This window comes from Pseudorasbora parva, chromosome 14 (assembly GCF_024679245.1).
Source record: "Pseudorasbora parva isolate DD20220531a chromosome 14, ASM2467924v1, whole genome shotgun sequence".
Lineage (NCBI taxonomy): Eukaryota > Metazoa > Chordata > Actinopteri > Cypriniformes > Gobionidae > Pseudorasbora > Pseudorasbora parva.
Genome location: NC_090185.1, coordinates 3897445 through 3923453, shown reverse-complemented (window position 1 = coordinate 3923453; position 26009 = coordinate 3897445). Strand labels below are relative to the sequence as shown.

At 40.9% G+C, this 26009-nt stretch overlaps 2 protein-coding genes across 2 annotated transcripts in view; one reads left to right on the top strand and one right to left on the bottom strand.

The window, feature by feature from the left end:
- The window catches only part of lonp1 (lon peptidase 1, mitochondrial), an 89493-nt gene that overhangs the window by 12084 nt on the left and 51400 nt on the right, over nucleotides 1-26009 (top strand). The window contains exon 2 of the mRNA XM_067415230.1: nucleotides 9727-9841. Coding sequence (XP_067271331.1) covers nucleotides 9791-9841 — 51 coding nt within the window. The 5' untranslated portion in view covers nucleotides 9727-9790. The remainder of the gene's footprint in view (nucleotides 1-9726; nucleotides 9842-26009) is intronic.
- Nucleotides 1291-25839, bottom strand: ftsj3 (FtsJ RNA 2'-O-methyltransferase 3). Its single transcript, XM_067415231.1, has 20 exons — nucleotides 25619-25839; nucleotides 24841-24946; nucleotides 23581-23627; nucleotides 23425-23504; nucleotides 22860-22959; nucleotides 22180-22374; nucleotides 20630-20745; nucleotides 20439-20543; nucleotides 20254-20354; nucleotides 19819-19905; nucleotides 19601-19744; nucleotides 17996-18131; nucleotides 14312-14502; nucleotides 12578-12695; nucleotides 11966-12168; nucleotides 7575-7669; nucleotides 3755-3857; nucleotides 3118-3301; nucleotides 2005-2099; nucleotides 1291-1931 (listed from the first exon to the last, which is right to left on the bottom strand). The coding sequence occupies exons 1-20, from the start codon at nucleotides 25683-25685 to the stop codon at nucleotides 1640-1642; spliced, it is 2565 nt and encodes an 854-aa protein (XP_067271332.1). The 5' UTR covers nucleotides 25686-25839; the 3' UTR covers nucleotides 1291-1639.

The following is a 26009-nucleotide window of genomic DNA, read 5'->3' as shown; positions in this document are numbered from 1 at the left end:
CCCCACAAGTTCTCAATTGGATTAAGGTCTGGAGATTGGGCTGGCCACTCCATAACATTAATTTTGTTGGTTTGGAACCAAGACTTTGCCCGTTTACTAGTGTGTTTTGGGTCATTGTCTTGTTGAAACAACCGTTTCAAGGGCATGTCCTCTTCAGCATAGGGCAACATGACCTCTTCAAGTATTTTAACATATGCAAACTGATCCATGATCCCTGGTATGCGATAAATAGGCCCAACACCATAGTAGGAGAAGCATGCCCATATCATGATGCTTGCACCTCCATGCTTCACTGTCTTCACTGTGTACTGTGGCTTGAATTCAGAGTTTGGGGGTCGTCTCACAAACTGCCTGTGGCCCTTGGACCCAAAAAGAACAATTTTACTCTCATCAGTCCACAAAATGTTCCTCCATTTCTCTTTAGGCCAGTTGATGTGTTCTTTGGCAAATTGTAACCTCTTCTGCACATGCCTTTTTTTTAACAGAGGGACTTTGCGGGGGATTCTTGAAAATAGATTAGCTTCACACAGACGTCTTCTAACTGTCACAGTACTTACAGGTAACTCCAGACTGTCTTTGATCATCCTGGAGGTGATCATTGGCTGAGCCTTTGCCATTCTGGTTATTCTTCTATCCATTTTGATGGTTGTCTTCCATTTTCTTCCACGTCTCTCTGGTTTTGCTCTCCATTTTAAGGCATTGGAGATCATTTTAGCTGAACAGCCTATCATTTTTTGCACCTCTTTATAGGTTTTCCCCTCTCTAATCAACTTTTTAATCAAAGTACGCTGTTCTTCTGAACAATGTCTTGAACGACCCATTTTCCTCAGCTTTCAAATGCATGTTCAACAAGTGTTGGCTTCATCCTTAAATAGGGGCCACCTGATTCACACCTGTTTCTTCACAAAATTGATGACCTCAGTGATTGAATGCCACACTGCTATTTTTTTGAACACACCCCTTTCAACTAATTCAACTAATTGCCCAATTGCACAGCCTTAAGAGCGTGCATATCATGAATGCTGGGTCTCATTTGTTTTCTGACAATCTACTGAACCTACTGGTAACTTGTTTGCCACGTAGCAATAAAATATATACTAAAAACCTTGATTATTCTGGTTAGTCACATTGTACTGCTATTATTTTGAACAAGACTGTATATATATATATATATATATATATATATATATATATATATATATATATATATATATATAAAAATATACACACACAAACAAAATATACATTTAGCATGATTTACCAAGACACAATTTGTCAATTTCAGTGTATTTATTAAGTCACTAGCAAATCCAAGCAGATTGTTTTTTTCACATACATTGACATAAATCCAGAAAAATCATGAGGTTAGCATATACACCTGAAGTTCATAAACCACAAAGTATATGTTTAACATCAAAACACGCAGCATTTTAACAGTGCTGACAGTTGGAGCCACGTCTGATCGGTCTAAAGGTTCAGCCCCTTATTTATAATCAAGTGTGTCAAAGTCCGAGCAAAACAGCATGTTGTCGGGAAACAAGAGGCTGGAGGAGTATATTAGCATACAGCGCTAATAATCCAGTCAGTATGACGCGGTTAGCTAAATTAGCAGTCTGAATGAGGGCGTGAGGGGCGTCGCTCACTTCTTCGGACGTCCTTTTCCTGCCTTCATGCCCCGCCCCCCTGTGTTGCCCCGCCCTCCTTTGCCATGCCCTCCTTTGCCACGCCCCCCTGTATTGCCACGCCCTCCTTTGCCCCGCTTGTCATCCTTCCTCTGCGCGGCCCTCGTGTCTTTCTTCATCCGTCCATCCACCACACGGAAAACGCCTTTGACTCCGGCCGGACGCCGCACTTTGCGTCCGACGCCTTTTTTGGCCACAATATACGTGACGTCCTGCTTCTCTTTACCCACGCCGGCCTTTTTGTAGATGCTGTGAACAAAGGAAAATTAGTTTTCATGAGTTTGCCGTGAAGAGAAGCCGGCGCGTCGATACCGACACTGACCTTTTGAGCTGTGCCATTTTTTCTCGCTCTGAAATATCCACCGTGTCCACAACGGCTTCAGCCTTTTTCTTGGCTTGCTCCAACTTCTTCAACGTCTATAAGAAGAAGGGAAAAAATGCATATGAAGTCAGTGTATGTCCTTCATTACAATTTACCAGTGGCTAACAATTTTTGAACATTTCATTTAATAGAGTAATTTTTAAAATATTAATAAATGAATGTTTAAATAAAATTAATAATATAGTTAACACAATATTATAAATCACAAAATAATAAATAAAATTCATGGGTGGAAAATAAAAGATTCAAACAAAATAAAAAAATTAAACATCTTTTAAATAAAAAACTAAAACAAATGACAAATTATCAATAAAAATACAATATAATTTATTATTATTTTTATTATAATTTCATTTATTAATGCTCTGAAATGTGGAAAATAATATGGTTATGTTCTGCTTATGATTTTCAGTTTATTATTATTAATAGATAAAATATGTTTATGTTTAAAAGATGTTTACATTATATATAAATTATATTTAAAATAAAATGCTAACAAATATATATAATCTACACATACATACATACATTTTAAAATATATTATTGTAGTGATCAATAATTTTATTAATAATATTTTGTTTTTTAAATTTCAAAAGATTCTGATATACAATCTTATTGTATTTTTGTTATTATAAAATAAAATAATTGATTTTATTGATATTTAGAATTTTTTTAATGAAAATGTAATATACTTTAGTATTTTAAAATAGTAATAATAAACATAACCTAAAAAAACTTAAAACTACTAAAAAATAAAATGTATCAATTAATTATTTTATTGATATTTAGATTTTTTTTTAATGAAAATGTAATATACTTTAGTATTTAATAATAATAAACTTAACCTAAAAAAAATTGAAACTCCTAAAAAAGAAAAAAATACTCGAAACAAACATTAATTTTACATTTCTGTAAAATTAAACATTAAAACACTATTAAACATACATATTATTATTATAAATACCTTGACCTTACCATAACTATTTTATTGATTACCTTTAATTTTATTATTAATTAATACTCTTATCTGAAAGGCGCTAAAATCATCTTACCCGTCTCTTCTTGCGGGCTTTGGCCTCTGCCACCCGTTTGATTGGACGGGCGTTGATTTCCCGCCATTTCTGCTTGTATTCCTCCACCATTTCTTTGGAGACAGGAATAGGCCTTTTCCGGTGCTTCTTTTCATCGTCAAAAAACCAGATGGGAACTTCGGTCATGTCCTCAGAGTTTGCAAACCTGCAAGAGGCGGCATAAAGACGACTTTATTACCTCAGAAACAAATCTTGTTTCCAGTCCAAATATCTAAAAGTTCTTAAAACAAGATGCATTTACTAGATAAGTAAAATGAGAAGATGCTTTTGCTTGTTTTCTGGGGGAAAAATATCAAAATGAAGTGAGTTTTTGCTTAAAACTCACTTAAAATAATCTTATTTCTGTTTGGGACGGAAACAAGATTTCAATCAGAAATAAGATTATTTTTCTCACCCTATTGGCAGATCATTTTGCCTGTTTTAAGCAAAAACTCTCTTCATTTAGATTTTATTTTTTAGAAAACAAGCAAAAATATCAAATGTTGGTTTACTTATCGAGTAAAGGCATCTTGATTCAAGAATTGTTAGATATTTATACCAGAAATAAGACATAATGACTGAGTAAGAAGAGCATTTTTTGCCGTGTGTGTTTTCTCACCTGTGGAAAGATCCGTCGATCAGGTCTCTCGCTCTCTTTTTGGAGGTGGCGATCTGAGCACCGAGCGCCAAACCTTCTGCGTTGAGAATCCGAGCACGTTTATCTGCGAAACAGAGACATTATTACACAAATGAAATATAGCTGCAAGCAGCGATTAAGGGGCCAAACACCACAGAGGCTGAATGAGGAGCTAAAAATCAAGGCATGGAGCATCAGATCAACTGCAACATTGAGTAAAGACATTTGGAGACGACTTTAATCATAATGTTTAAAAATCCCATAAATACAAATCACTTGTAATGTGACACATAATTGCTTTTTACTTTTAACCAATAGATGGCGCTAACACCAAACTTTTATCTGATGTGGTCAATGTTGGGTGAAAATTACACACATACAGTTTGGTGTCAATATGTCAAATCTTTCCAACGATACAGCCTCAGATGCAGTTTGGGATTATGCAATCCAATTCATTGATGCGGTATACAAAAAACGGTTTTGTCTATCAACACAAAATCCATAACTTTTTGGCGGCATGGTCTGAAGTTAATCTGGTGAAAATCGGACAAACAGTCTTTGGGGAGGAATTTGGAAAAATGGTTCGGCTAATTATTTAAAACTTTGATGCCGATGATACTTACCGAGTTTCGTTATGACATGTCAATCCACTCATTAAATATAGCAGTTCACGACAAAATTCATTATTTTGGCAACAATCATTAAAAAGTACCATTAAAAATGTAATAACAAATAGCCTAATTCTCTACTATATACAACTTAATACAATTATTGGCTATCAACAACTTGTGTTGTTCTGGTTTCACCTTATTCCCGTCTAAACACTTTTTTTGTGGTAATTTTCTACCCATTATCAATATAAATACTCAAAATAAATACATGAAAATACTGTGGATTATTAAGACTAATTCTTACTAGCCCCTCTTGTTTAATGGGGTAGGCACACTTGCGTTCTCATTTCAGAGGTGTTGTGAGTAAATGATTACACACCGAATCGTGAGTTCAGTAGACAGATCAGTTCATTCAAATGAATCGGTTCAAATGAGTCATTAGTTCGCGAATCGGACAAAAGCGGACACGTTATATGTGAATCTAGACTGTTAAAACAACGCAAAAGATTTTCATCACAGAAAACACTTCTTAAGGATACTTTTCCGTGTATTTGAAAGTATGTTTATGTCAGCTGCGTGTGCAAAACGTCTGTTAAAAGAGGGGCGATTTGAGCACAACACATTTAGCAGTAATTCAGGGAAAATATTGTGCGAACGCGCCACGTGGAACATGGATTCAGTCTTCTGACCTTTTACCATTGTGTAAGTTCAGTTGATTTTGATTGATATGTGTAAATGAGAGAGCTCAGACGGTGATTGTTTTGAAGACAAGACAGGGAGTGCATGCAGGCTCTGCTCGTTTTCCGTCACTCAGTTAACGTGCGCCCTTTCACATGCATTAGTAATCTACATTAATTTATAAATCACAATAACTCATTAAATAAGGCTTTGGCGGGACAAAATTGTGTTTTGGCGGCCACCCAAAATTCATCTTCGCGCGTATGTCTGCGCCTAAACGAAGCGTCATCTCAACGCGTATGTCTACGCCTAAACGGACCGTCGTCTACGCCTAAACGAAGCGTCATCTCCGCGCGTATGTCTACGCCTAAACGGACCGTCGTCTACGCCTAAACGAAGCGTCATCTCCGCGCGTATGTCTACGCCTAAACGAAGCGTCATCTCCGCGCGTATGTCTACGCCTAAACGAAGCGTCATCTCCGCGCGTATGTCTACGCCTAAACGAAGCGTCATCTCCGCGCGTATGTCTACGCCTAAACGAAGCGTCATCTCCGCGCGTATGTCTACGCCTAAACGAAGCGTCATCTCCGCGCGTATGTCTACGCCTAAACGAAGCGTCATCTCCGCGCGTATGTCTACGCCTAAACGAAGCGTCATCTCCGCGCGTATGTCTACGCCTAAACGAAGCGTCATCTCAACGCGTATGTCTACGCCTAAACGGACCGTCGTCTACGCCTAAACGAAGCGTCATCTCCGCGCGTATGTCTACGCCTAAACGGACCGTCGTCTACGCCTAAACGAAGCGTCATCTCCGCACGTATGTCTACGCCTAAACGAAGCGTCATCTCCGCGCGTATGTCTACGCCTAAACGAAGCGTCATCTCCGCGCGTATGTCTAAGCCTAAACGAAGCGTCATCTCCGCGCGTATGTCTACGCCTAAACGAAGCGTCATCTCCGCGCGTATGTCTGCGCCTAAACGAAGCGTCATCTCCGCGCGTATGTCTACGCCTAAACGAACCGTCATCTCCGCGCGTATGTCTACGCCTAAACGAACCGTCATCTCCGCGCGTATGTCTACGCCTAAACGAAGCGTCATCTCCGCGCGTATGTCTACGCCTAAACGAAGCGTTATCTCCGCGCGTATGTCTGCGCCTAAACGAAGCGTCATCTCCGCGCGTATGTCTACGCCTAAACGAACCGTCATCTCCGCGCGTATGTCTACGCCTAAACGAAGCGTCATCTCCGCGCGCATGTCTGCGCCTAAACGAAGCGTCATCTCCGCGCATATGTCTACGCCTAAACGAAGCGTCATCTCCGCGCGTATGTCTACGCCTAAACGACGCGTCATCTCCGTGCGTATGTCTACGCCTAAACGAAGCGTCATCTCCGCGCGTATGTCTACGCCTAAACGAACCCTCATCTCCGCACAAACAGTCATCTCCGCGCGTATGTCTTCGCCTAAACGAAGCGTCATCTCCGCGCGTATGTCTACGCCTAAACGACGCGTCATCTCCGCGCGCATGTCTACGCCTAAACGAAGCGTCATCTCCGCGCGTATGTCTGCGCCTAAACGAAGAGTCATCTCCGCGCGTATGTCTGCGCCTAAACGAAGCGTCATCTCTGCAAGTATGTCTACGCCTAAACGAAGCGCCATCTCCGCGCGTATGTCTACGCCTAAACGACGCGTCATCTCCGCGCGCATGTCTACGCCTAAACGACGCGTCATCTCCGCGCGTATGTCTGCGCCTAAACGAAGCGTCATCTCCGCGCGTATGTCTACGCCTAAACGAAGCGTCATCTCCGCGCGTATGTCTACGCCTAAACGAAGCGTCATCTCCGCGCGTATGTCTACGCCTAAACGACGCGTCATCTCCGCGCGTATGTCTACGCCTAAACGAAGCGTCATCTCCGCGCGTATGTCTACGCCTAAACGAGCCGTCATCTCCGCACAAACAGTCATCTCCGCGCGTATGTCTTCGCCTAAACGAACCGTCATCTCCGCGCGTATGTCTACGCCTAAACGAACCGTCATCTCCGCGCGTATGTCTACGCCTATGCCTGTGTGTGATGGGTAGGTTTAGAGGGGTGTGTGTGATGGGTAGGTTTAGGGGTAGTGTAGGGGGATAGAATGAAACAGCGTTGATAAACACGCTAAAAAGCCATTATGCGTCTTGATAGCATGCCAAAAGGGCATACAAATTGGCATGTCATACATACGCTATTTCATGAGATCGGTCTAAAAATGGTTAAGGGGTAAAATTGGGTATCGTTCGACTCCGCATGCTTCACTGTATCTGAAGTAACCCTTCTTGTGAAACCATAAATATGAGTGAAACTTTGGACCGGTGGTGGCACTAGATTGAGTTAGAGACTCCAAATTTGCTACGGTGACAGTTCAGACCACCCTTTATCTGTGTGCCAAATTTCACAACTTTCCTGCAAGCGGTTTTATGGGCATTAATGAACACAATTCTCTGATGATGTTAAATGTTGAATATAGATCTGAACTGACTTGTGTTTTCAACAGGAACAACTTGGAAGTTGTCGTCATCAGCCGCTCCTCCCGTGCCGACTGCCGCTGAGGCGTGTTTCATTTGTGCGATTTCCCTGTTGAGAAACATGTTAAGAACATAATTGAGCCTGCGCAGCGCTAAAGAGGGCTGGTTCATGCATACTGAGCTTTTTACACAGTTAAATACTTGGATTCCCATCCTAAACTTGGACAAAGTTTCAAAAAAAAAAAGAAAGAAAGTTGGATGTTTGATGGAGCATTCCAGTGCCAAAAATACTCCTTCCGGGTTTCTCATAAGATTCGGAACTTTTTTTTTTCTCGAGTTTTGGGCCGGCTGCAGGAATCACAGGCTAACAGGACTACATGAAATCAACAGTCACAAAAGAAGTGTGTTTTTGGTTGCCAGAGCAAATCAACCCTGTACTAGACTGGGTAAACCCACCCTGATCTGCCAGCGATTTGATTTTTCCCGGCAACTCAGTCTGGAAACCCATACATTAATCTCTACTGCTGCTGTTACACTTTTGTGGGAACCGATCACAGACTGAATTATCCACCTCTTGGCGGATTTAACACAATGACAGATAGAGAAGCGAAGGGCCGTTGCCCGTTGATCACGCCTCTTGTGGTCTGATTGGTTGAAAGACTATCCAATTGCGTTCAGAGTCATTTGAATAATGCTCGTTGATCACGCCTCTTGTGGTCTGATTGGTTGAAAGACTATCCAATTAAGCAGAGTCATTTGAATAATGCTCGTTGATCACACCTCTTGTGGTCTGATTGATTAAAAGTAGGGCTGCACGTTTTCAAATTTTTCATTAACCGTTAACCGAGGCCCTTAGCGGTTAATACTCGGTTAACCATATTGTGCGTCAGGGTTATTTTTTGTTTATTAATATGACGACCGCCATCTCCGTGATGAACGCGCCTATAGAGAGAAATGCACATCATGGATTACATTATCAGAGAGTAGCCTATTTCTTTTAGTTTTAAATTGTTAAAAGACATTTCAAGCTTTCTTAAGATATATTTCATGTCTGCGAGGCGTAAGCTGAGTTTCGTTAAATTAGGATGAGATGCGCGCACCAGTTCACAAGCAATGCACGTGGCCGCGAGGGTGCCTGCATGATTAGGGCATGTAGTAAAATATGCAGCCGAAAATGATTCACACAGCGTTTGCCTCGCGCGGCAGTTCAAGCATCTGTGGACTCGTTCCTTCAGCTCTGGCCATCTTGCTTTCAGTCCGCGATTAACTTTTTTCTTTTCTTCATTACAGTTAAAGTAACCCCTGCATTTCTCTAGCCATTCACAAGTTTCTCACTTCAAACTTTCTTTCTTCTGATCTGTTATGTACAGCGCACGCGGCTCCCGCTCTGCTTCTGCCCTAATGCGACTTATAGTCCAGTGCGACGTATGTTATTTTCCTCTTCATGACGCATTTTTTTTTACTGATGCGACACTCATACTCCGGAGCGCCTTATAGCCTGACAAATGCGGTAAGCACTGCATCGCAATACTTTCATTTTGCCCCGTCACTCTCATTTTTAAAGTGCTCCCACACTTTCTTTGCCCGCTTAGAAAGCTGGTCATGACTTCTTCTTGTGGATATATTACAAATGTCTGGGAGCGCTCTGGCGGTCTCTAGGGGTGCAAAAATATATTACAACTAAATTCAAAGCACAACGCCACTTAACCGAGCAAAATGTTTCACTCGGTTACGCAATTTTTAACGGTTAATCGGTTAACCATGGACACCCCTAATTAAAAGACTATCCAATTGCATACAGAGTCATTTCAATAATGCTCGTTGATCACGCCTCTTGTGGTCTGATTGGTTGAAGGACTATCCAATTGCGTACAGAGTCATTTGAATAATGCTCGTTGATCATTCCTCTTGTGGTCTGATTGGTTGAAAGACTATCCAATTGCGTTCAGAGTCATTTGAATAATGCCCGTTGATCACGCTTCTTGTGCAGTAGAAAATACAGAGCAGACTCCACAGACCAATGTTCAATCTTAAACTGAGCTTGGTCTGGGGATAGCCAGACAAACCCTTTACAGCTTCCCAAAGATCCCAGCGTTAATGGGACAGTGGATGGAGTTTGTTTTTCCAGAGTTGTGAAAGTGTTTTTGTTTGTTCCCTGCATTTCAGCGACGATGGTTTATAAACAAGGCCCAGTTCAACTCTGGATTTGTAGCTCGTCTAATGCTGAAAGATGGAGCGGTACCAGCAATTAAGCTTCACAGTCGTGTGTTTGAAGCAGGCGGTGGGTAAGCTTCAAATGTCTTTGTGTTGTTCACTATCGACTCGTTCATTCAAATGCACTTCTATTCCATTGCTTTTCTATGTAAACACACACTAGTCTGACCTGTAAAACCGTTCCGCTTGCTACTGCTAACATTACATCACATACAATAGTCCGTAAACACACACAGATGTTGTAAAATTCGAGCATGACAAGCCTCTTAGCATATATAAGTTACAGTACATAACGTTACCAATAAGAAACCCTACTGTTGTCGTTGCTGCTTCTGTTCAATTTCAGCCTCTAGATCAGATTCTGGATCATATATGTATGGCTAAATCTGATTGATTTCAATGGTTTATTTAGGGTGTTTTTTTCCTCGTTTAAGCATAGAGCTTTCAGACGCTCTCAGCGCAAAAGCTGCGCGCGTTCGTCATTCTTTAGCTCCGCCCAAACGATACGCCTCGTCATTGAGTTCCACCCACACGATACGCCTCGTCATTCTTAAGCTCCGCTCACACGATACGTCGCGTCACTCATTAGCTCCGCCCACACGATACGCCCGTCATTCTTTAGCTCTGCCCACACGATACGCCCGTCATTATTTAGCTCCGCCCACACGATACACCTCGTCATTAAGCTCCACCCACACGATACGCCTCATCATTCTTAAGCTCCGCTCACACGATACGTCGCGTCACTCATTAGCTCCGCCCACACGATACGCCCGTCATTCTTTAGCTCTGCCCACACGATACGCCCGTCATTATTTAGCTCCGCCCACACGATACACCTCGTCATTAAGCTCCACCCACACGATACGCCTCATCATTCTTAAGGTCCGCTCACACGATACGTCTCGTCATTCTTTAGCTCCGCCCACACGATACGCCCGTCATTCTTTAGCTCCACTCACACGTTACGCCCGTCATTCTTTAGCTCCACCCACACTATACGCCCGTCATTCTTTAGCTTCACTCACACGATACGCCCGTCATTCTTTAGCTCCACTCACACGATACGCCCGTCATTCTTTAGCTCCACTCACACGATACGCCCGTCATTCTTTAGCTCCACTCACACGTTACGCCCGTCATTCTTTAGCTCCACCCACACTATACGCCCGTCATTCTTTAGCTTCACTCACACGATACGCCCGTCATTCTTTAGCTCCACTCACACGATACGCCCGTCATTCTTTAGCTCCACTCACACGATACGCCTCGTCATTCTTTAGCTCCGCCCACACAATATGCCCCGTCATTCTTTAGTTCCGCCCACACGATTCGCCTCGTCATTCTTTAGCTCCGCCCACACGATTTGCCTCGTCATTCTTTAGCTCCACCCACACGATACGCCTCGTCATTCTTTAGCTCCGCCCACACGATACGCCCCGTCATTCCTTAGCTCCGCCCACACGATACGCCCCGTCATTCTTTAGTTCCGTCCACACGATACGGCCGCCATTCTTTAGCTCCGCCCACACGATACGCCTCGTCATTCTTTAGTTCCGTCCACACGATACGGCCGTCATTCTTTAGATCCGCCCACACGATACGGCTCGTCATTCTTTAGCTCTGCCCACACGATACGGCCGCCATTCTTTAGCTCCGCCCACACGATACGCCTCATCATTCTTTAGTTCCGCCCACACGATACACCTCGTCATTCTTTAGCTCCGCCCACATGATACGGCCGTCATTCTTTAGCTCCGCCCACACGATACACCTCGTCATTCTTTAGCTCTGCCCACACGATACGCCTCATCATTCTTTAGCTCCGCCCACACGATACACCTCGTCATTCTTTAGTTCCGCCCACACGATACGGCCGTCATTCTTTAGATCGCCCACACGATACGGCTCGTCATTCTTTAGCTCCGCCCACACGATACGCCTCATTCTTTAGCTCCGCCCACACTGTACGCCTCATCATTCTTTAGCTCCGCCCACATGATACGCCTCTAGGCGCTCGTTTTTATTCGGAAAGACGGTACAGCCAATCTTTCTTTTAGAAATATAATAAAACTAAAGATTTTTCTGAGATATGAAGGATGCAAAACTACTCTATAGGTACTCAAGACTGACATGAGTGACTGAAACTGAGTGCCCCCCCCCCTAATGTAAACCAATATATAAGCGGCACCTCTCATCATCGCTGCTGTCGTCATCGGAGTCGCTGTCGTCTTCAGTTTTCTTCACTTCCTGTGAGGGCGCGGGCACTTCCTCTTCCTGTGCGGCAGGCTCCGCCTTCCTCTTTTTGCCCTTCCCAGATTGCAGCAGCTGGGTTTGTCTCAGTTCGCTCATGGCGTCTGTGTCATCATCCAGATCCAGCTCAGCAAAGATGTCCTGCGTGAAGGTTAAAGCTTTAAAATCTAGCTTCAGGGATCTGGATTGGTCTAAATTATTATTAGTATTACTTTTATTAGGGACAATAAAAACATTAACCCTGTTTAGAGCAAGGAGATGCATTGCACTGGGTTTTAAGCAAAATGCTATTTTCATGATTTAGTAAATTGAGTCCTGCGTTTATAATACAGCTCTTGTTTACTTCTCTGAGCTAAATGTAATAATTTTTTTCAAAGGAGGGGCAGTAGGATTATGAATGATTTTAAACAATAAACATACATTTGTGTGCATCATTACATTTTCAAAATAGTATATTTAGTGAGTATCTGACAGTGATGAAACTGACGTGTTTTTTTTGTCGTCGCTCATAAAAAAAAATAAATAAAAAAAAAAATAGCGGTTCACACACCTTGCTGAACCACATGCTGGTCTCGCGCTCTCTCTTATCGTCTTTTCCTTCCAGTTCGATGAGTAGCTCGTTCCCGTCGGTTTCCCCGTCGTCCTGCTGCTCGGCGGCAAACGAAACTCTGCAGGAAACGCAAAAACAGCCCTGAATAAAAGTGCATCCTCAATGACACATTGAGAGCCACAGTATAAACATAAACCTAGGCTTGCTGAGATAGTCGCTGTTCAAACCAAGCGGCTCCTCCTCCAGTTTCTCTTGAAGCCGATACTGAAGTGCCTTAAACTGCAGTTCCTCCACTGGCCACTAGAGCGGCTCCAGAAGGAGCAGAATCTCATTGAGCTCATGTTAAAATGCCCAACTTTACAGCAGAATAAAACATGTTTACAGCCTGAGACAAATTGTGGTTTTGGTCTATACGGCTAATTTTGCCCTTCATGACGACTGTGAGGGGGTGAATTTATTTATAACTCATCCGTTTACGTTATATAAAGCCTTAAAGTTCTGCATAATTAAGGGCGTGGCCACTTTGAGTGACAGGTGGATTGCCGTTTGCCTGCTAGTCATTGCGTCACCTAAGCTCCGCCCACGTCCCGCCTCTTTGCCCATTTTCTGTTATCCGGGCGTGACGCGATGCCAAGATGGCGACGGTCGGCTCTCCTTTACGCTTAAAAACTGCTCATCTTGGACACTACGTTCATATTTTTTTACAGTCTATGGTTCAGACACAACAACCATAGACTTTACATCACTAGTGATTTAGCATTAAAGGGTTAAATCACCCAAAAATGAAATGTCTGTCATTAACTCCTCCCCCTAATGTCGCTCCACACCCGTAAGACCTCCGTTCATCTTCACACACAGTTTAAGATATTTTATATTTAGTCCGAGAGCGTATGCAAGTGTATGCACACTATACTGTCCATGTCCAGAAAGGGAATAAAAACATCATCACAGTAGTCCATATGAGACATCAGTGGGTTAATTAGAGTCTCTTGAAGCATCAGAAATACATTTGGGTCCAAAAATAACAAAAACTACGACTTTATTCAGCATTGTCTTCTCTTCTGGGTTTGTGTTCAATCCTCAAATAAAGATTCAAACGGTTATGAATCAGCGAATTGATTCATGAGTCATGAGTCCGAATCATGAATCAATACACTGATTCATAACCGACTGAATCGTTAAATTTTTGGATGCTTCAAGAGACTCTAATTAACCCACTGATGTCTCATATGGACTACTGTGATGATGTTTTTATTCCCTTTCTGGACATGGACAGTATAGTGTGCATACACTTGCATACGCTCTCAGACTAAATATAAAATATCTTAAACTGTGTGTGAAGATGAACGGAGGTCTTACGGGTGTGGAGCGACATTAGGGGGAGGAGTTAATGACAGACATTTCATTTTTGGGTGAACTAACCCTTTAAGCTTTGTATCAGTAGAAATCTGGTAGTATATTCAAATTATTGTACTTTCCCCCCTCATGTCCCCCTAGACGAGAGATTTATGTATTTTATTTCTGGAAAAAAAATCATCTGATGACGCAAATATCATCATTTTGTGTCATCGAAGGCTTTTTTTGGCCAGAGGCTAAAGACTACAGCCAGTAGAGGGAGATGTTTCCACATGTTCCGCAGTAACCGTTTTAAATATAATATACAGTTAATATATGTATTTATTATATCTTTACATTAATATGTAAACACAATATAAACAGTCACGATAACCATACTTTTTCTTCTTGGGCATCTTGTCCTGGATCTCCTTCTCTTTCTCCTCGATTTCCTCGAGGTCGTCGGAGTCGAGGTCGGAGGCCAGAGACATTTGCTCGTCTTCATCAGAGAGATGCAGATCCTCCTCCTCATCCTCCTCAACTAAAGCATCCGCGCTCTTCATGTCTCCCTGAGCGACGGCACTGAGACCCTACACACACACACACACACACACAGAGCTGAGACCTGTACCATGACAGTAACAAACTCAGGGTTATAGGATTCAAACCGTTATGAATCAGCGTATTGATTCATGATTCGGATCGTGATTCAAACTGCTGAAATCACGAGACATTGGCGATCCGAATCATGAATCAATTCACTGATTCAAAACAGGTTTGAATCTTTGTTTTGAAATCGGCCATCACTCTATAAGTCGTTATTTAGTTTTTTTTGTGCACTAAAACTCTTCTCGCCGCTTCATAAATGATCGTAGAGCCGCTGTAGTGAGATGGGCTTTGTAACGACGTCTTTAGTGCCTTTATGGGTCTTGAGAGAGGAAATGACATTGGTGTCAATGAAGGCCTTTCTGAGCCATCGGATTTCAACACTAATATCTTCATCTGTGTGTGAAGATGAGCGGAGGTCTGACGGCTGTCCAACCACATTAGGGATTAATGACAATCTACATTTCTGGGTGAACTAACCCTTTAATTTGGAGTGGCTTTATTGCATCAGAGGTGTGTCACTTTGCTCACAGCTGATTGGTCCAAGTTCAGTTTGAGATCTCTTATCCAGAAAATAACCCCAACTTAGCTAAGGTCATGTCCATATTTTTCTCTCCGTTTTGGCCTTCTGTCCACACTGAGACAGCGTTTTAAGTCAATGAAAACGTATCGTTTTGAAAACGCTCTCCAAAGCGGATAAATTTGAAAACGCCGTCTTCGCGTCGTAGTGTGGACTGTGAAAACGGAGGCTTTTAAATACGATGACGCATTTTTAGTATGATTTTTAGCCATGTGATCCAGTCATATGACCAATTCACTCGTATTTATTTTGGCACGTCTCCCATTCTACATTTTCACTTCATATTCTTGCGTTACTCGCAGCAACAACTCCACCGCACTGTCAACCCATTTAAAAAACTCAGTGCCTTTTCTCGACATTGCCGCAAAATTTCATAGAGTAAATAAACGAGTAGCGGAAATGACGCAAGTTGAAGCGTCTTGGATTTGCTCATGCGCAGTACGGGGATGTAAGCGTTTTCAGACGTTTCAGTGTAGATGAACATTTTTTGGAAAACGATTGAAAATGATAGTGTGGACATGGACCGTTTTTAAATGGTGGCAGTGGTTCAGTGGTTCATGTAGGTTGTCTACAAACCGGAAGGTTGGTGGTTCGATCCCCGGTTCCACCTGACCAAGTGTCGAGGTGTCCATGAGCAAGACACCTAACCCCAAACTGCTCCCGACGAGCTGGATGGCGCCTTGCATGGCAGACACCGCCGTCGGTGTATGAATGAGTGTATGGATGGGTGAATGTGAGGCAACATGTAAAGCGCATTGGATGGCCATAGGGTCTGTTGAAAGCGCTATATAAATGCAGTCCATTTACCATGGACCGTTTTTAGAAACTAGTGTAGATGTAGCCTATGTTACTCACAGCTAAAAGCCAAACCACTTGACTAAAACACAGGATTGGCCCAAACTAAGCTTAAAGGGATAGTTCTCCCAAAAATTAAAATGTGATGTTTATCTGCTGACCCCCAGTGTCTCCAACATGTAGGTGTGTTTGTTTCTTCAGGAGAACACAAATGAAGATTTTTAACTCAACCGCTGCTGTGTGTCGGTCATATAATGGTGTGAATGGGGAACAACTCTATGAGAGTAAAAAAAACATGCTGAGACAACACAGGGCCGGCTCTAGCTCTTTGGTTGCCCTAGGCGAGATGGAGTTTTGCGCCCCCCAACCCTCCACCCCACTCCACTCACTTTTATCGTCTCTATTCTAATTCAGCACATGTCTGTTTTCCTAGGCCTACCCCTAACCGAGAAGCACTTATTATTAAACACGTTCGACGCTTTATTTCCACTTTTCAAACATTTTCTCACTTTTTATTGAAAATAAATGCCTTTCCGATCTGATATGTAATGGGAATAGAGCAACTGTGGTAAAAGGCAGGATCGATCCTCTGATCGATCAGCATCAAATCTTGATGCCTTGCGTCTTACCACTACACTACTGCCACTGTGAAGAATTTAGTGAACACAGCATATTTCTGTTTAATGTAAATAATATGGTATCTATCGTTAGGCTGCTCCAGTAAAAAAACAAAAAAAACAAAACAAAAAAAAAACGAGAGGCCGTATTTATTTCCTTCCGACGCCCACGTAGAGAGCGTTATTCATATTCATAACGAACTGGACTTTTGATATTTAATGACATCCATGTAGGTTATTGTAGATTATTGTCAGTGAAGTTATGTTTGCAATACGTATAGTAATTATGTAGAAAACTAGCAAGTGATAGTTTGGTGACAATATTAATAATATTTATAAAATAAATATTAGTTGATAAGATTCATACTAAGTAATTTTATTTTGTTTGACAACTTATTGGCTGAGATAAGAAGACTAACCTCTATACTGGGCTTTCTTTCGATTTTCTTCCTTTCTTTTTTTCTCTTTTTCCGTCCCTGTGCATACGCGGGTTTAGACGCCTCATTTTTGATGAACGCGCAAGATGAGCACTTGCCTGACCTAACGCCTGAACTAATAATCAATAATCACCATCAATTCAATCCAATAATCAGATTGATAAGTAATTAAACGTGTGGCTGAGGGGGCGCCCTATGATGATCATGTTTCATGAACATTATGTTGTATTTCGCTTGTTCCGATTCTATGCTTAATGGGATTGGGAAGTAATGGACGGCACTAGAGCGCGCTCGCGCCCCTAACACAATTGTCGCCCTAGGCGACCGCCTAGCTCGCCTATAGCAAACGCCGGCCCTGAGACAACACACAAACCCTGCTGCTCCTGACGACACACTGATGTCTTAAGACACGAACCGATCGGTTTCTGTGAGAAACACAACAGGATTTGTGTTATTTTTTTACCTCATATCCAGCGCGCTCTCTCGCGTGAAAGTTTGAAAGGGGTTTAAATCTTCTAAATCAAGTAAAATGACTCAAAATCAAGTAATTTAAGCATGCCAAAGGCAACTTTAAACATACAATGTAATTTCCAAACAGCAAAATTGTGGCCAGTGAAAATGCTGAGTGGCTAGTAACTTTGGAAAACCACTAGCCACAGTGGCTGGTGAGCAAAAAAGGTTTATATGTATAAAAATAACATAAATACTGTTGTGTTTTTCACAGAAACCGATCGGTTCGTGTCTTAAGACATCAGTGTGTCGTCAGGAGCAGCAGGGTTTGTGTGTCGTCTAAGCATGTTTTTTTTACTCTCATAGAGTTGTTCCCCATTCACACCATTATATGACGGACACACAGCAACAGTTGAGTTAAAAATCTTCATTTGTGTTCTCCTGAAGAAACAAACACACCTACATGTCGGATACACTGGGGGTCAGCAGATAAACATCACATTTCCATTATTGGGTGAACTATCCCTTTAAACATATCTGGCTAACCAGCTAAACCAGCTTCATGGAACAGGCCCCAGGACTAAATGTTTTCTCTTGCCTCTGCCTTTTTGATGGCGGCGAGGGAAAACATGGAGGAGTCGTTGGCCTCAGCGATGGAAACTCCAGGAAGATCCATCTTCAGCTCCACTCGCTCCCTCTGCTTCCGTCTCTCCTTCAGGAGCTTCTTCTTCTTCCTGTTCACCAGCAAAAACACGTAAAGTACAACAGGTTTTAGTGCTAGACGGCAGTTTAAAGGGATAGTTCAGCCAAAAATGTGTGTGATGTTTATCTGCTGACCCTAAGAGCGTCCGAGATGTGTGTGTGTTTGTTTCTTCAGGAGAACACAAATGAAGATGTTTAACTCAGCCGTTGCTCGTATAATGCGTGTCAATGGGGTGTATTTCTATGAGAGTAAAAAACACACACACATACGAATCCATATTAAACCCTGAGGCTCGTGACGACACACTGATGTCTTAAGACACGAAACGATCGCTTTCTGTCAGAAACACAACAGTATTTGTGTTATTTTTACCTCATATCAGACGAATCTCATCTAGTGTTCCCAGCGCCATTACTTCGACTGAGTAAATAAAATATAACGGCGTGATCATATATATATATACTTATTCGACCGATCTGCACAGGCATTAATGAGGGATCTATAATATTATATTATATATATGCCGTTATTTTGACCTTCTTCAGCTGAAGTAATGGCGCTGGGAACACTAGATGAGATTCGTCTGATATGAGGTAAAATAACACAAATACTGTTGTGTTTCTGGCAGAAAGCGATGGTTTCGTGTCTTAAGACATCAGTGTGTCTCCACGAGCCTCAGGGTTTAATATGGACTCGTATGTGTGTGTGTTTTTTACTCTCATAGAAATACACCCCATTGACACGCATTATACGAGCAACGGCTGAGTTAAACATCTTCATTTGTGTTCTCCTGAAGAAACAAACACACACACACATCTCGGACACTCTTAGGGTCAGCAGATAAACATCACTCTCATTTTTGGGTGAACTATCCCTTTAATATTTTCACAGCAAGGTTAGTATTGGCATTTAAAATAAATATTTCATTACATGTTAAAATTTAACGTTTAATACATTTTAAATTAAATTAATACAATAAATATTTAATTAAATATTAAAATCAAACGTTTAAAATAAATATTTAATTTGAATAAAATTTAATTTAACAATTTAAAATTGTATTAAATGTTTATAATAAATATTTAATTAAACATTTAAAATAAATATTCAATATTAAAATTAAAAAAAATATATAAATTATATAGTCACATATATATTTTAACTTACATATAAATAAAATGAATAGAACAATTTAAAACAAAACATTTTAAAAAGTCTATTTTTTTTATTATTTGAAATAAAAAACATTAAATTAAATAAAACAATTGGCCATTTCGTGTAGTACTAAAATAAATTACATGCATAACTACAACTAAAACCAATATAGATATGTAATTATGTTTTACATGTCTATTGTTTTTAGTTGTAGTTACACATTTAATTTGTTATTTTAGTACCAAACGAAACGTTTCCATGGCCAGTTTTTTATTAACTTGAACGAAATGAAAACATAAAATACGAACAAAAAGCACAGTAGATATAAATGTGACGTAAATCTACCGTTTCAGATCAGAAAACTCTTCAGCTTTCATCTCCGCCAGTTTCTTCTCCATCTCTTCTTCCTCTTCGTCCGTCTCCTTCTCCTCATCCTTTTTCTTGCTTTCCTTCTCGTCAGTATCGCTCTCCTCCTCGTTCGAGCTGAGACTGTTAAAATGCGCAGTTAATAATGAGCCTTTACCGTACGATATGTGGATTAAATGACGTTAATAATCACGTACTTGATGCCATGGTTCAGCTGCTCGGCTTCCTGCTTCAGCTTTTTAGCCAGGAATCTCCTCAGCTTCGATCTCCATGACAACAACAGACTAACAACACAACAGCCAATCAGATTTCAGCTCTCCATATATGGACATCCTACATTTAACCTGTTAACGGCCACAGGCCCACCGGTGGGCCCATCTGCCACTGCATGTTTAAAACAATTATATTTTATATTTATCCTGATCTAATGTTGACAATCTATATATCATTCGAAAGCTTATGAACTCAAGATTCAACCGTTTTGAAATCGGACCTTGTTACCATGGAAACTGTGCTATAAATTATTCTAGCGGGCTCCTCCCCAAGTGGCGTCGTCATGTTTCATATTTATATGATAAATATGACAGTTAACAGGTTAAACAACCCGGCTTTAAAAAACTTTCTTAACTCACCGCAGCTCCTTTCTGCCCAAGACTTTAATATCAGAGCAGCATTCTTTGATTTCTGATGAAGTGATGGGGTGCGATTCAAGCTCGGGGTCGTCAAAGGTTATCTGGAGCGAAGCAGATGGACATTAGGAGGAGAAATACAGGCTAAACGACATCTGGCATTCAGCTGAAGTGGCTGGAGAACCTACTTTATTGGCTTTGCTCAAGAAATCGACCGGGTTTTCTGCCTTTAGGAACTCTGTGAGTGAGAAGATGTGATAGAGAGTGAGATCTCCATCGCTGTAGCCTTCAGCCTGAAACACCGCAGAGCAAACGGGTCAATTCAACACAAACATTATTAGTATTATTGTATAATAATACACAGTGTAGTAAGACATACTTTGGGCTTTTTTTTGGAAATCAGCTCTTTCACTGTTTTCACTTGTACATCGACCTCTTTAAAAGCATGTTTGGGGTCGAAGAACTTGTTGTCAATTTTATCTGGTGCCAAAAAACCTGAAGGAGAAGATAAATATATTCATATATAGAGATAGAGAGAGAGAGACAGAGAGACAGATTTTGATGGATGAAGACAGATACATCGATAAACAAATGATAGACAGATGGATAAACATGGACAGACAGATGATAGATGGATAGATAAACGGACGGATTAATGGATAAACAGACAGATGATAGATGGATAGATAAACGGACGGATTAATGGATAAACAGACAGATGATAGATGGATGGACGATAGATAGATGGCTGGATAATCAGACAGACGGATAATTGGATGGATGGATTATAGACAGACAGATAGATTATTGGACGATAGATAGATAGATAGATAGATAGATAGATAGATAGATAGATAGATAGATAGATAGATAGATGGATGGATGGACGGATTATAGACAGACAGACAGACAGATTATTGGACAAAAGATAGATGGATGGCTAGATGGACGGATTATAGACAGACAGACAGATTATTGGACAAAAGATAGATGGATGGATAGATAGATAATCAGACAGACGGATTATTGGATGATAGATAGATAGATAGATAGATAGTTAGATAGATAGATAGATAGATAGATAGATAGATAGATAGATAGATAGATAGATAGATAGATAGATAGATAGATAGATAGATAGATAGATAGACGGATTATAGACAGACAGATTATTGGACAAAAAACAGACAGACAGATAGATAGATGGATAGATAATAGACAGACAGATAGACGGATTATAGACAAACAGATAGATAGATGGATGGATGGATAATCAGACAGACGGATTATTGGACTAGAGATAGATAGATAGATAGATAGATAGATAGATAGATAGATAGATAGATAGATAGATAGATAGATAGATAGATAGATAGATAGATAGACGGACGGATTATAGACAGACAGACGGATAGATGGGCTGATTATAGACAGATAGATGAATTGATGGATTATAGAAAGACAGACGGATTATTGGACAAAAGACAGACAGACAGACAGATTATAGACAGAGACAGACGGACGGATAGATAGATAGACATGATAGATGGACGGATGGATAATCAGACAGACGGATTATTGGACGATAGATAGATAGATAGATAGATAGATAGATAGATAGATAGATAGATAGACGGACGGATTATAGACAGACAGACGGATAGATGGATAGATGGGCTGATTATAGACAGATAGACGGATAGATGGATGGATTGATGGATTATAGAAAGACAGACGGATTATTGGACAAAAGACAGACAGACAGACAGATTATAGACAGAGACAGACGGACGGATAGATAGACAGACAGAGATGATAGATGGACGGATGATAGAATTATAGAACAAGTGATACAAACAAATGATAGACAGACTGAATTAAACGAGCAACACCACAGACAGCCAGAGAGGGGATGAACTGGAGCTTTACTCTGGCAGACGACGAAGATCTCGGCGGACTCGTTCCTGGAGGCCTGAGGTTTGGTGGCCTGGACCTTCTTGAAGAACTGCTGGAAGATCCACATGAGCGGCTGATAGTCTTTGGAGCGGAAGACTTTAGTGATGAACGTGCCGCCTTTCGTCAGGAACTCGCAGGCCAGTTTCAGAGCCATCAGGGTGAGACTCGCTGCAGGACACACACACACACAAACCATCACACACTTTCTCACCTAAACACACACAACCGGTGTGTACCGGACCGAAAAATGCTCTTCTTACTCAGTCATTTTGTCTTGTTTCCAGTCCAAATATCTAACAATTCCTAAATCAAGATGCATTTACTAGATCAGTAAAACAACATGAGATATTTTCTCTTGTTTTGTTGAAAATCAAATCTAAATGAAGAGAGTTTTTGCTTAAAACAGGCAAAATGATCTGCCAATGGGGTGAGAATAATAATCTTATTTCTTGTTTCCGTCCCAAACAGAAATAAGATTTATTTTTTATCTTATTTTAAGCAAAGACTCACTTCATTTTGAGTTATTTTTTACTGATCTAGTAAATGCATCTTGATTTTAGAATTGTTAGATATTTGGACTGGAAACAAGACGAAATGACTGAGTAAGAAGAGCATTTTTTGCAGTGTATAAATAAAGTTGATTGCCCCGGTACCCTGAGTGAAGGCATCGTGCTGCCAGTTTGCCCCAACATTGGGCGCGCCATCATTGAGAACCACGTCCACCTTCCACGTCTGCAGCTCCTTCCTGATAGCCTGACGGACAGAGAGCGTTAATCAGAGCTGCGGCCACAAACCTGAGCCGACTGTAGGGTTGGGTACCGGCACCCACCGAATTACGTCGGTACTACAGAATACTTATTCACTTAAAGGGTTAGTTCACCCAGAAATGAAATGTCTGTCATTAACTCCTCTCCCTAATGTCGCTCCACACCCGTAAGACCTCCGTTCATCTTCACACACAGTTTAAGATATTTTAGATTTAGTCTGAGAGCGTACGCAAGCGTATGCACACTATACTGTCCATGTCCAGAAAGGGAATAAAAACATCATCACAGTAGTCCATATGAGACATCAGTGGGTTAATTAGAGTCTCTTGAAGCATCCAAAATACATTTCATTTCTGGGTGAACTAACCCTTTAAGTACCGAAAAAAGGTACCAGTACCGATTAAAATGTGAACGGTACCCAACCCTATCCAACAGACGCGGCCACACAAACCTGTCTGCATTTCTCCGTCGTGATGTCCTCCTGCAGCGTGACCACGTTTGGGATGGGTCTGATCGGCACCAAATCCACACCTGAAATCAAATCAGGAGAGTCAAAACTGCATCTGAGAGTCTGAACCAGTGACATTAGACCTCAAACACAACTCACCGATGATGAGGCTGGACACGGGCATGAACTTGGACGCCACCTGCAACCTGAACGTGGAAGACAGACGGGCTAATCAGGAATAGGTTGGGTATCGGCTCAATGTTAGCGATTCCAAGTCAGTGAGTGCTTTTGTTTACTTCTTTTGTTCTTCGATTAGTATTAATGACGCAGACAGCAGCAGGTTTATTAGGCTGCTGTCACTTTAAGAGCGAATGCACGGATCCAACACACTGTATCACGATATAAGCGTTTCATATCGGTTGATATCGATAATTACTGATATTTCTTATGACCCATTTAAAGGGTTACTTCAGTTTTCAGCATTAATATTAAAGGAACACGCCAACTTTTTAGGACTTTGGCTTATTAAGTGTATCCCTCAGAGTTAGATAAGTCCATATATATCAGTCTCATCTCCATGCACCCCATTACTCAGTCTGACACACACTCTTGCTAGCCTAGCTTAGCACAAAGACTGGAGTTATATGGCTTCAGCTAGCCTACTGCTCAATAAGTGACAAAATAACGCTAACATTTTCCTATTTACATGTTGCAATGTTGTTATTGAACCGTGTTATTTGTACACGCTGTGACTATACACACCGCAACATGTAGATAGGAAAATGTTAGCGTTATTTTGTCACTTATTGAGCAGTAGGCTAGCTGAAGCCATATATATGGACTTATTTAACACCGGGGGATACAGTTAATAAGCCAAAGTCCCAAAAAGTTGGCGTGTTCCTTTAAATTATAATAAGGACCAGAAGAAAAATATTACATTTAAACATTTTTATTTTAAACTTAACCCTCCTCTGAATATAATCTCCTCAGTTATAAAAGGCAGGAACGTAAACACGACCACAGAAAACACCCAAATAATTAAAATGTAAACATAAGTCTAAAATCACAACTATTTCTTACACTTAAAGGTGCAGTGACTTGGTTATTTCTTTATACAAAACCTCCATATTATGGTTGATGTGCTAGGATTAATTTAATTTATATAACAGGCATACATACATGCCTTTGGGTGTGCGGATGATTACTGACAACCATGATATCGGAGTAAAGAGGTAATGGGAACGCTTAAATAATGTTCTACAAACCAAAAATGAACATTTCCGTTAAGAAAACTTTCCTGGTTAACCAAAAACAAACCTTAAAAAAAAAAGAACACTCTGGAAGTAAAAATTGTTAGCTGGGCTAGCCTAGTTTCTTAATTCCCAGCCCTAATCATGAAACTAGCACGTTTTTACTCACCATCCTCCTGGAGCGGCACACAGATCCACCAGAGCTCGAGCTTTCTGGAGAAACTGGAACTTACGGTTGAGCTGAATGAGCTTGAAGGACGATCGCGAGCGATAACCTTAAAACAACAATATACGGGAATCCATTTTAATGAAATTGTAATGTCTAATGAATTGAATTTATAACACTTTTTTCCCCTTACAACAATAGGACCTATGAAATGCTTTATTTTTCTGAAATCCTGTGTTGTGTTTTCTGGAAATGTATGTAAAACATTGGTAACCAAATGAAGGTGTTTACCAGAACAATTAAAATGAATAACAAAGTCCCTAAATGTCACTTTTTGTTCCATACGCTTCATAACTCTATTTAAAAGTGCCTGTTACAGTGTAACTAATCATTAAAGTACAGATTACGAATAATTAACTACATGTACTTACTATGGGGTTGAGTAGCACACTTTCTAATATGTAACGTAATGTAACGTAATTTTTTTGCTACTCAAATGTAACGTAAGCGTGAAACCGGAGTCAGGAAAAAATGTAAACGGAAAATACGCAATTTGAGGAACAAAAAAACATCAGTATATGCCCACAACATGGCATTACCGTAGTATTGGCATGGTATCCGATTGAAATGACTACCATAACACTTCTACGATACTTTGAGGGCTACTATAATCTCTATAGTACTATAATACACGCTATTACTATGGTTCATCTACAAAAATAAACAAGGTAATAACGTGGTAGTGTCATATTTTCGTAATGTTGATGTTTATGCGACTTACCCGTTTCTTTGGCGAGGTGATAGAATTTGTCCTTTCTGGTTTTTCCGACTTTGAGTTTTTTGCCCATGATTTCTGCGGTAAATTACCAGTTTCTACGCTTTATTTCGACACGTTTCTCCTCACCGTGTCGCGAGCTGCTGACTGAGCCACACACGTGTATTTTGGAGGCGCCGGGAGATGACGTCACTATACTGTTTCACAGTGGAAGTTGTTGCAATGATTGGAGGGGGGGAAAGTACGTTTAAAGTCTTTCTGAAACAGACATTATTACTTCAGACAGTCTTATTCTGAAGTGTTCTTTGTATTATATTTCGCATTTAATCCAGTCTCCCATGTTAACACGAAGAATGATATTGATAGAAGGCACTTTTAAAATTATGCTCTGGTACTT